Source organism: Sebastes fasciatus, chromosome 7, assembly GCF_043250625.1.
Source record: "Sebastes fasciatus isolate fSebFas1 chromosome 7, fSebFas1.pri, whole genome shotgun sequence".
Taxonomy (NCBI): Eukaryota; Metazoa; Chordata; class Actinopteri; order Perciformes; family Sebastidae; genus Sebastes; species Sebastes fasciatus.
This window is the reverse complement of record NC_133801.1, coordinates 8,371,907-8,384,069: the sequence shown is the minus strand read 5'-3', so window position 1 is coordinate 8,384,069 and position 12,163 is coordinate 8,371,907. Positions and strand designations below refer to the sequence as shown.

The following is a 12,163-nucleotide window of genomic DNA, read 5'->3' as shown; positions in this document are numbered from 1 at the left end:
AAAACTAAAAATAACTAAAATTAATTTAAAGGTCCCATAATGTAAAAAGTAAGATTGTCAAGTATAAAGCAGGTTTAAGTGCTATATAAATAATGTGAAAGTATTGAAACGTTCAATAAAAGGAGAAATACACACAGCCCGTATTCAGAAATTGTACGTTTGAAACAAGCCGTCAGGATTTCTGTCCATTTGTGATGTCACAAATATACAATATTTAGACTATTTCACGGCTTTAAACGTAAACATCCTTAATGTGTCCCAGTTTATTTCCGGTTGCATTGTATGTAAATAACATCAGCTGACAGGAAGTAAACATTGACCCAAACTGTTGCCTAGCAACGCAGTTCCGTTGCAATTCTGTTGCAATTCTGTTGCAATTCCGTTGAAATGCACTAAAACGGAGCGTTTCAGACAGAGGGTAAGTACAGGTATATTCAGGCAGACAGGATGAGGAAAATAACGGGTTTTTTTTTACATTAAAGCATGTAAACATGTTCTAGTAGAAACACAAAATACAAATATGAACCTGAAAATGAACATAATATGGGACCTTTAAAACAACAAAAGAGCACTAAGGCTAGCTATAACCTTTTTTTTTTAGAACACATAGCTCACCCAGTCAAGTTAAATCAAAATAAATGTTGTTATAAAATTATAAAAATGTATTTAAGAAAAGAAATATAAAAAAACTTCATTTATTGTTGACTTGTGTGTGTTTAATATTCTTCTGATTAAAATGGAACTATTTAAACGAGTTGTAGGCAGCCGGCAGGAACTAATTGGTTGCCATGGTTCCGACCGTTCATACAGGAACACAACATGACTGCCGCTGCCTTTAGCTAGCCAGTTAACTAACTGCCAAAATAATGGCTAAACAAGTTCTTTCATGTGTTATTTAAAAAAAACAAGAGTTGAGGAAGAAGACACGCCGCTGCCTCCCTCAACTGAGTCCACCCAGCCCTGTTCTTCAGACTAATCAGCCCACAAGAAGGTTAGCCCGGGCCCGCCGGCGGCCGCTTGCTCCCAGTGCTCTATTCAGGGTCAACCTGACGCGGGTTTTACCCGCCAATTTATCTGCAGTTGATGACTTTCACACCCAATTTGGAGGTATTTCCCTGCACTGTCAAGAATGGAAAATCAAGGTACTTCTCAACCGCGGTATGGACAGTTTTCTTGGTTAAATCACAGTGTAAAGGATGAGCGTTTTTGTAAAATGTGCAGACATTTTCTGAGCGGAGCGGAAGCACCTGCAAAAAACACCAGACCAGCAAGCACCGCTCAATTTCACTGGACCAGTTTCAAAGCTACAGGGCAAATAACAAAACTGCAGGCCAGGGGAATGTGTGAAGTCAAATGAACCGTGATGCCATGGACTATTCATTTATGGAGAGGAATCGGGACCATCTAAAAGTTGTTTTGCATGTTGTACTTTTTTGTGTAGAGCAGGACATCACCCCTTCGTGGACACAGGAAATACAGATGCTCTCAATTAAAGAACGATTCAAGTTCATGTGAAAATATGTGCTGACCCTGTTGTCCTTTGAAAAGGAACTCACTGACTCGCTGAACCATGATGAGCTCATTTCTGTGGCATTTTGTGGGCCATTAAGACAACAATGGTAAGCCTGTTTTACTATTTTTTCCACTACTTCAGCCCATGAAGAGATTTCACGTTAGTAATGGTATGTTCTGTATAGGCCTACTGTTAATAGGCTACATCATTTTAAATTAGTTGCTCATTTTTCATGCAGAAGCTCAGCCAGATTTCTATGTATGTGGTGGTTGATTTAATATAAATGAAGGAGTGTTTTGTTCTTTCTTAAAGGTCCCTTATTAATCTCATTTTCAGGTTCATACTTGTATTTTGTGTTTCTATTAGAACATGTTTACATGCAGTAATGTTCAAAAAACACATTATTTTCCTCATACTGTCAGCCTGAATATGCTTGTATTTACCCTCTGTCTGAAATGCTCCGTTTTAGCGCATTTTGCATTTTAACAGAATTGCGTTGCTAGGCAACAGCTTGGGTCCATGTTTACTTCCTTTCAGCTGATGACATTCACATACACTGCAACCAGGAAATAAACTGGGACACATTTAGAATGTTTACGTTTAAAATTGTGTAAAGGGTCTAAATATTGTATATTCGTGACATCACAAATGGGCAGAAATCCTGACAGCTTGTTTCAAATGCAGAGTTTCTGAATACGGGCTGTGTGTATTACCCTGTGGATTGAGTGTTTCGATACTTTCAAAGTATTTATATAGGACTTAAGCCTGTTTTATAATAAAAAAAACATGAAAATCTCACTTTTTTATGATATGGGACCTTTAACACCTGCTTAGCATTTGATGTTATATGTGAGCTGACCATGGTACTAAAGGAACAATAATTGTAATGAATGCAAGAGGAATATATGTGTGATTTATGTCTGATCTATACTATGTCATACAGTAGTTTACACATATGCTTAGTTGCCACTTTGTGCAATACAATGGTTACTTAACGGTGCCTGTAGAGCCCATGCGCTGACGGTTCTGCAATCTGCAAGTGTATTTTAGCCTGAATTGGATATCATGGACGAGTTTTTGTCTATACTGTTGGTTGAGCATGTTGTATATGCAGTGTTTAGCTGTTATTGCCTTTGTAATGCAGAATGCATGCAGAAAAGTAAAGTAAAGTAAGTTTTTAGAAGTCCTTTCTGGGAATAGATGGCCCACCCACTTTTGTATTGGCCCATCCTACGCCACTGATTTGCCACTTTTCAGATATAAAATCCCCAAACTGGCATAACGCTAAACTGCCAGGAGGAGCTAAAGGATAGTTCACATTTTGTCAAATCTGTGTTAAAACTATGGTTACATGCTTGTATCGAGAGTTACTGGTTGCTGCAGTTACTCCTGTCTGTGAAAAGATTCTTTCTTAGCAGAACTCCACTGAAAGAAATGCATTTTTGCACCTAGACACAAGACTTTGGATTTTGTCCACCATTTTTCTTGCGAGTATTGTTTTAAGACACGCCTAAAAAAAGTGAGCCTATCCTTTGAAATATTGGTAGTAAAAGAAAGATGCAGTGAATGGTGATAGTTTTTTTCCCCCCATTTCCCAGAATGGTCAAACTGAATTACCCAGAATCACAAAGTCAATTCAGAAAATGTATTTCAAAGTCATTATTTAATAAGACAATGTACAAAAATATTGGCGCTGATACAGCAGGCGTAGCATTGTGGGAAGTGGTAGGTAGGAACAATGAACAAGGAACAATATTGGGGTGTACTGGTACGCCATGGGTTGTGACACCACTCAATTTGGAAAGAATATCCCTTGCGTACGTTACGTAAACACAGATTGATATTTGTGTCGGAATCCAGAATCAATATTTCTAAAATCTAGGAAACAAATGACATAATTCAGACATTTTTTATGTATCAGAGATGAAACAGTGGTCAGTTTTCTGTAATATCAGTTCTGTTTCATATTAGGAAGTAACAGCTCAACTTTTGGCACATTGTCATCTTGTTGTTTTTACCTCCAAGGCAATGCATTGGTCACTTTTATGGTTACTTTTTCCCACTTGAGACTACCAACTTTGTTCTGGTCCTAACAGCAGTGGGAAGGACAAAGCATGGTGAGCTCTGTGATCATCACCAGTGCAAGCGCACACATAAGGGGCTCAGCGCAAGTGTCAAGACCAGGAAGTAGGGGGTACTTGTTAGAAATAAAGCAGAAAAGGTTTTACGATGACGTTAGACGCTTACAGGCTGTAAGGGGCTGAAGAGGTTTTGGGTATCTGTGGCTCAGTGATTTTACAGGATCTGTCGGGATCTTCCATAGCTCATGCCCTCCTGACTGGCGCCCTTGTTGGACCCCATCTGTAGACCAATCACACTTTTGCCCGCCTTCATCTGGTCATCGCTGAAGTCTCGCTTGTTCTCCTGGGCTTTCCTGCAACATTGAAAATATCATTGCATTAATAGAACTAAACTGCAGTGTTTGTTCACTTATTCTACTTGGAGATAAAGCAGTTGACATTTCATGTGTTGTACTCACTTGAAGAACCAGCTAGGGTCTCCCTTGTATGTGCCTTCATCCTTAGTGAGGGCCAAGCTGCCCAGAGCTGACAGGGTCCTCTGCACCGCCGCCAGGTCCTTACCTGTCCCCACACACACATACAGCAAGGATTATTAACTCGAGCATCAGTCGCATTATGATGTAAATGTACGTATATCGTCGTATCCAAGCATAGAGTGCTCCAGGGATGACGTATTTTTGTAGGCCAACCAGGAAGTTAACAATGCCCTGAATTCCCTCGACAAAAAGCCAATGGGATTTTCCCATTCCATTGGGTCATCCAAAAAACTGACCCACTGACTTCCAGATGAGCGAATCGGAAGTACGAAAAGTTTTAGGACTCATTCCTGTAGCATTAAACCCAAGCCAAGTCCAGCATTAAATGTTTGCAGTAACCGAGGAATGGAGACCATGAGACCCCTCTCACCTTCCCAAAGGTCCACGGTCTGGAACATGTCGGTCTTGGTGACTCCATACTTCTCGGAAGCGTTGAGGAACTGGGAGATCTGCTCCATCTGTTTGAAAGCTGCGGGTGAGCTCTGGATCTTCTTCACGGGTTTGTCTCCGGAGAACAGACTGTTGATCAGTTCGCTCAGAACCTGCGGAGACCAGATGGAGTGACAGAGGGTAGAAGAAGAGAAGGGGAAGAAAGGAAGAAGATTAACAAAAAACATCACAACATCTAGACAAAACAAGTGACCAAACAGGCATGTTGCACTCACACATCCGTCTTTCAGCCAGGCCTGGAAGCCGATTTTGCCTTCCTCTGGCTTTCCCACACCGGAACCACACTGACGGCTGATCCACTCCACCAGGATCTGCTCCAGCTCGGCGTCGTACTTGCTGTCGATCTTATCCTGAACATGCCGGCTCAGGCCGAAGCTTGGACCTTTGTTAGCCATGCCGACTCCCTGGGAGAATGTGAAGAAGGAGAGGTGGATGGAGAAGATGGACAATACAGTGGGGGGGAGATGGGTACAAATTAGTGAAAAATGTCATGAAAAATGATCTCTGGGGAAAGTATGAAATCGTTTCTTGATCTTCACCGGTACCATCCTTATCTCCCATCTTGACAACTTAGAGCAGAGTATATATTCATGACATCATGACAACATACAGACTTTATAAACTTACTGTTTTCTTGTCCCAGTATTACCTTTTACTCCAAAATAGTTGTTTTTAGGCAATACAAACAACAGCTAACACTCACATTGCAGTGAAACTTGGATTTAGCCTGTATGCACAAACATGCATCAATGCAAATAATGTAGATGAAGGCATATTTACTTTCAAACACACACACAGATACTCCTTCCATATACTGTACTGCATACACCAATACAATTGAGGACATGCAAGTCAAAAGCGTGTATTTAAGCGTAAATGCACCTCTCCCAGAACAGTGGCATTAACAGCGTTATGTCTCCTAATACACACCATTTAGCCCTATCAGGACCTGTGTCTGAGGCAAAGTGGTGTACAATGGGAGCTCTATACCAGCCAGCTGATTTTTGCATATTTTCCCTTTTAACACACCCACACACTCTCCTGAGCTCTGTCAACACATATATCATTCCCAGCACTGTTTTTGTATTATGCTTCTTTATTGCCGTTGGGCCGACAGCCAAGTGCAAAACTCATATCAAAGTGCTGTCTGCACCATCCAACCTTTGTTGCCATCTTTGATGTCAGGTCACTTCAACTTCCTGTTCCTGGGGAAGTTCAAATGTTAAAGGTTAAACCCAGGAGTTGACTGGAGGAGGCTCATCTCTGACATAGGATGGGGGATGTTGTAACCAAGGGCGACAATACACTTCAGTTTAGGAACGATGTGCAAAATGTACCTTAGAGGGGGATTTAATACTCTATATAAATATTGTCCAGAAACCCTCACAGGTACTGCATTTAGCATAAAGAAATATGCTCAAATCATAACATGGCAATCTCAAGCCCAACAGGCAACAACAGCTGTCAGTGTGTCAGTGTGCTGACTTGACTATGACTTGCCCAAAAACTGCATGTGATTATTATAAAGTGGGCATGTCTGTAAAGGGGAGACTTGTGGGTACCCATAGAAACCATTTTCATTCACATATCTGGAGGTCAGAGGTCAAGTGACCCCTTTGAAAATGGCCACGACAGTTTTTGCCTGCCAAAATTTAGCGCAAGGGAGCAACATCATCATTCATTTGAAGTTGTGGTTGTGTCCACCTGGTGAATATAAGTCAGGAAATAACTCTCTTTAGCTGCTAAATGCTCCGTTTTGTTCATAAGTCTCGAACTTTGTCTGCTGTTTGGTGCCGAGCAGGAAGTGCGCAGTGAGTTTATCAAGCATTTTCACTAAAAATAGCTGACTGTTGCAGCTGGAAATGAATCTGATAAGAGTCTGATTTACGTTTACTTATACAGTAAGTAAAGTAACATTTTTAATGCAGGACTTAACCATAGTGGAGAATGTTTTACTTTCTGGTAATGCTAAATAAAGCATACTTGTTCCACCACTGCTAATAGATATACTGCATGTGTGCATATTGGTGTCTGCATGCCAGCGGCATTAACGGATTCCTGCCCAGAGCGTCCGCAGCGTGTTACCACCGACCCTGATTAATATTCTTTGCATTCCTTGTGGGGCTTTTCCAGGCCGCAAGAAACCAAACACACATGCCGGGCAACATGCTCACTTATATACAACCACAAGATCAGATAATAGATTTTATCATCTGTCTGCCTTTCAGTCTTATTGGCACACACACACTCATACCCCTTGTGTTATGCGTCATTTATATAATCATTATCACAGAGTAATATTTGTCTGCTATGCCGTTAACTTGTCTTTTTTTCCATTGGCCTCTCGTTCTTAGCCTCATAAACTAATCATGGACCACAATTGCAAATCAAACACACACACTACACTCTTTGTAGGGAAAGAAACAGAAGTTATGTCCACCACATTGTGCACTCGATGCCTTCTCATGTCTTGTGAAGAGAAGAGAAGTACTATTTCTCCCATAAGGCCTCTGTCTGTTTGTGTGCATTGCATGACAACCATGTAAACATCACATAATATTTTAAGAGGTCAAACAAGTCCGTTAGGAGCCTGGTCCTCTATTTCTGGTATTTATGTGCATCTAGGGACTTGTTGTTATCCTTGGGAGCCGGCCAAGGTCCAATAACTCAGGGTGATCTGCTAAACAAGCTTCTGTGCTGTCAGGCTGCTTCTCCTTCTTATTTACGACAGTGTTCATTTTATATTTGTAACAAACTCTCTATAAAACTGCCTTTTCAGTAAAGCATGAGCTATCTACTGCAATATCAAGCAAGGTTAATGCCGACTTTAAATTCTGACACTTCATACCATTACTAAAGCTATTTCTACAAGTACTACTGCTGCTGCTAGTACAATTACTACGGGTATTATAGTACAAAAGCTTCCTCTGTTACTGCTGATCCAACTTGCTGATGCATCAACAATATTACAATACTACTACCATAGAATCAAACTATCCATGCATAAAATTAGGGCTTGGCAATATGACGATATAGATGGTCAAAATTATATAAAAATGTCTATGATATATATTTTTTCTATATCGTTTCTATCACTATCTAGTCTAGGATATATTTATTTATTTTTTCTCTATAATTTCACTTAAAACTGTTATGGTCATTTTGCACTGAAGTTCTTAAAATGAGAAAATACTTTTCATTTGTCAAGTATTTAATTTGGACAGGAGTATACAAAAATAGCCTTTACCATGTGGTCATTTCATATAGACTATTTATTTATTGAATTACCAGTAAAAATTGGGATATATATCATTATCAAGATGTGAAATGATCTATATTGTGATAGAAGATTTTGGCCAAATCGCCCAAACCTACATAAGATCTGTCTCTTCAACTATAATATGACTAGTGTAGCGCTATGTACTGCCATGTGCCATGTACTAGTACCGCTATTTGCAGCTTTAATTCATTACTACGGATAATTATAACGCTATGCAGGAGAGAAGGATTATTACTGTAAGTAATCAAATGTTTCCAAGGAATGTTTCTAAGATTCAATTAAAAGAGTGAGCAATAAAATAAAAGTAATGACTTTGAGCATGGCTAATAAATAAAGAGAAAAGACTACAATACAGAAAGGAAACTATGGAGATAAAGTAAAAGTAAGCCTTAAAATGCCTCTATTCAAAAGTCCCAAAGTGCTGTATCCCACAAACATGACTTCATCACCTCGGTCCCTCCGTTCATCCATCTCTCTGAGTTGTGTTTTTCCTGCTATGTTTCTCTATTACCATGGTAAATCCGCCTAATGCCAGAGCAGGAAACCAGTGTGAGGGCTGCGGCAACTGTGGCAGCCCGAGAGGACATGGCGTCATGCGGCCTCGCCTCCTCCACAGTTAACTAGCTAACCGCCATATAATGATTTGTTACGTACAAACGGCCCTGGACTTGTTCACAGTCACTGTAATCATTTTATCCTATCAAGGTCAGGGTTAGATATAAAGCAGATGAAAGCTTGGCTTGATCAAGCATCTTACTTAAAGGAACAGTGTGTGGCATTTAGGGGGATCTATTGGCAGGAATGGAATTAATACGTTTTTTTCTTTAGTGCATAACCACATAAAAGTAATAAATAAATCACTGTTGACGTCATTGGAGTCCTCTGGCTGATGTGCTGCACAGTAGGTCAACTCCATCCTCCGCCTCAGAGCTCTTTTGTTACATGACTCTGTGGTTTATGCCAGCTGCACAGAGTCTGCTGCTCCGCTTAGACGTGCCAGACTTTTATGAGCACTGACAGCATTTTCTGAAATGGCCGCCAAGACCTTCATGGTTCTGATTATTCTTCTGACAAACTTTATAGCTGCTGTGTGTCTGAGCCGCTGTACTCCTACTGACTCTGAAGTGCAGATAGCTTTGTCCGATTCAGGTCGGTGCCAGAGCCCCTGCACTGTTACACGGATGTGGTTAGTTCCTGGCCTTATAAACCGCTGTGCCTCTGTGTTTATGCTGCTACAGGATTGGCAGTGGAGATTAGAGTGTTATCTGCTCCTGGTGCTGCTGCCCACTGGTACAACTCCCTTATGTTATTACTGCTGGCCTGGTTTTACTGGAATCACTGGGTGTGCTGCCATCACAGAAAGCTTTAGATACTAGGGCTGTCAGTCGATTAAAATATTGCATTCTTTAATACTCTTATCAACATGGGAGTGGGAAAATATGTTTGCTTTATCCAAATGTATAAAATATATTACAAATATTGTCCAGAAACCATCACAGGTAATGCATTTAGCATAAAAAAATATACTCAAATCATAACATGGCAAACTCAAGCCCAACAGGCAACATCATCTGTCAGTGTACTGACTTGACTATGGCTTGCCTCAAAACTGCACGTGATTATCATAAAGTGGGCATGTCTGTAAAGGGGAGACTCGTGGGTACCCATAGAACCCATTTTCATTCACATATCTTGAGGTCAGAGGTCAAGGGACCCCTTTGAAAATGGCCATGCCAGTTTTTCCTCACTAAAATTTTGTGTAAGTTCGGAGCAAAGTTATTTAGCCTCCTTCATGACAAGCTAGTACGACATGTTTTCTAGTTTCATTTGATGCCAGTATATTCACTCTAGCTTTAAAACTGAGCCCTACAACCTAAAAATCGCAAGTTGCATTAATGCATTAAAGAAATTAGAGGCGTTAAAACGAATTTGCGTTAACTTGTTATTATCGCGTTAACTTTGACAGCACTAGTGATTACCTTTCATGCCTTGTGAATTCACAAGGCTCCTAAAAGCCCATGTATGGCAGTGGATCATTTGCTTGTGCAAATAAAAAGTATGTACACTGACAGAGATATGCAACGCTGTCTGGCTCTTCTTCACCCTCTCCTCGCTTCACATGGAAAATATATTAACCCTCAAATAACATCTGTATATCTGTGTACTTGCAATGAGACCATCATCTGTCACAATAAGGGTTATTGTGGAAATAGGAAAAAGCAATCGGATTGTGTTCAACCAGACTCCATGTTAAAACAGCAGTTTTTACCAGATGATTATTATAAACACTTGATCGATCACATGAAACTAATAGCATTCTTACACCCACACAGGATTGAATGCAACAGTGACTCAAACAAAAGGCATGACAGTCATATAATCTACTAAAGACTTTAGGAAACGTCAAACTTAGGCATGTTAAACAACCTTAAATATTATATACATATGTGATAGCTACTCTTTAACTCATGGTCAAGTGCAGATGCATCGCAAAGTCTATATATTTGCATACCAAACTCTCCTTGAACATTTGAATGAGTACAGTGCTCTTATTTTAAAATGACTTGAACTTTGGATGTTATCACCTTATATTCAAACACAGAAGATGAAGGACACACATGCATATTTTTTTTTATAAGAAGCTATAGGAAGGCCTCAAAACTACTGACTGAGTGGTCTATAAAGCCTCACGCATCTGCCACTTTGTCCTACTAACTGTCCCAAATCCAGCTTCAGGAGCTTTTTTATCCTAGATGGAGGAATAAAAGAAAAGTATACTCACTGTGTGAAGGAATAGGTCAGTTCTCTGCTGGCTACTACTGCAGCTACTAGTGGGGTTGAGTGAGAATGCTTGACTGAGTGTTTGTATATGCTTCGCAGGGACCTCCCTCTCAAAAATGCCGGCTTAAAAGGAGCAGATGAGGAAAGATGACTTCACTAGTCTACCAAGAGAGAGAGGGAGGGAGGGAGGAGGAAGGAGGGATCGAAAAGGAGAAATAGGAGGGAGAAAGGGGAAGGAAAAAAGGAAACTTCATCCTTAAAAGGGCATGGCCTTTCAGCAGCTCTCCCTCTCCCTGTCTGTGCGTCTCTTCCCCTCACGTCTAGTTAAAAAGCCCAGCCTTATTTGGGTAGACTGTTCCATGTAGAGCAGAGACAGCAGCCAGGCAGCGTTGGTTTGGTCAGCACAGCAGGAATTCTTCTAATACTTTCACCACATCCCTCCTTGCTCAAAGTGGCAGCAAGGTGGCGAGGAAGAGGATGGGGGCTGATGGGAAGGGGGGGGAGAGAGGGAGGAGGAGAGATGGAAAGAGAGGAGATGGGGCTTAAGGAAAATAGAGAAAGAAGAACTGGATCTGGTGTTGGTCCGATCCCATTGTAGGGAAGGAACTATGTCAAAATTACTCTTTGTTTCCACAGTTTTAAGGAGGGAAGGAAGAGGAGAGGAAAGGAAGAAATAGATTAGAAGAAGAGGAGGGGAGAGGAGTCGAAGAAAGAGAGGACAGGAGAGGAAGAAGGATGAGAGGAGAGGAAGAAGGAAGAGAGGAGAGGAAGATAAAGAGGGTGGAGAAAGAGGAGAGGAGACAAAGAAAGAGAGGACAGGAGAGGAAAGGAAGAAAAAGAGGAGAGGAAGAAGGAGAGGAAAGGAAGAAAGAGAGTAGAAGAAGAGGAGAGGAGAGGAGACGAAGAAAGAGAGGACAGGAGAGGAAGAAGGATGAGAGGAGAGGAAGAAGGAAGAGAGGGGAGGAAGAGAGGAGGAGAGGAGATGAAGAAAGAGGACAGGAGAGGAAGTAGGATGAGTGGAGAGGAAGAAGGAAGAGAGGAGAGGAAGAAGGAAGAGGGTGGAGGAAAAGGAGAGGAGACAAAGAAAGAGAGGACAGGAGAGGAAAGGAAGAAAAAGAGGAGAGGAGAGGAGAGGAGAGGCGAGGAGAGGAGAGGAGAGGAGAGGAGAGAAGAGGAAGAGGAGAGGAGACGAAGAAAGAGAGAACAGGAGACGAAGAAGGAGGAGAGGAAGAAAATGAGGAGAAGAGGTGAAGAAAGAGAGGACATGAGAGGAGAAAGGAAGAGAGGGGAGGAAGAGGGAGGAGAGGAGAGGAGAGGAGACGAAGAAAGAGGAAAGGAGAGGAAAGGAAGAAAAAGAGGAGGAGAGGAAAGGATAGGAGAGGAAGAGGAGAGGAGACAAAGAAAGAGAGGACAGGAGATTAAGAAAGAGAGGACAGGAGAGGAAGAAGGAGGAGAGAAGAGGAGAGGAAGAAGGAGGAGAGGAAGAAAATGAGGAGAAGAGGTGAAGAAAGAGAGGACAGTA

General features: G+C 41.3%; 1 protein-coding gene across 2 annotated transcripts; it reads right to left on the bottom strand.

Moving 5' to 3' along the window:
• Nucleotides 1–3,157: 3,157 nt before the first annotated feature.
• On the bottom strand, nucleotides 3,158–10,935 carry tagln (transgelin). Of its 2 annotated transcripts, XM_074641379.1 has the most exons (6): nucleotides 10,643–10,935; nucleotides 5,742–5,785; nucleotides 4,796–4,984; nucleotides 4,501–4,672; nucleotides 4,053–4,155; nucleotides 3,158–3,947 (listed from the first exon to the last, which is right to left on the bottom strand). In XM_074641379.1, the coding sequence occupies exons 2-6, from the start codon at nucleotides 5,751–5,753 to the stop codon at nucleotides 3,809–3,811; spliced, it is 615 nt and encodes a 204-aa protein (XP_074497480.1). In that variant the 5' UTR covers nucleotides 5,754–5,785; nucleotides 10,643–10,935; the 3' UTR covers nucleotides 3,158–3,808. The 2 variants fall into 2 exon arrangements, with proteins under 2 accessions (XP_074497480.1, XP_074497481.1); XM_074641380.1 differs by lacking the exon at nucleotides 5,742–5,785 and having other exon boundaries at nucleotides 10,643–10,826.
• Nucleotides 10,936–12,163: the final 1,228 nt, after the last annotated feature.

Excerpts from the sequence above, each read along its gene's own strand:
- tagln (XM_074641379.1), bottom strand. Across the intron at positions 4,156-4,500 it reads GACCGTGGACCTTTGGGAAG|GTAAGGACCTGGCGGCGGTG; the intron begins GTGAGAGGGGTC and ends GTGTGGGGACAG. Across the intron at positions 3,948-4,052 it reads GACCCTAGCTGGTTCTTCAA|GAAAGCCCAGGAGAACAAGC; the intron begins GTGAGTACAACA and ends TCAATGTTGCAG.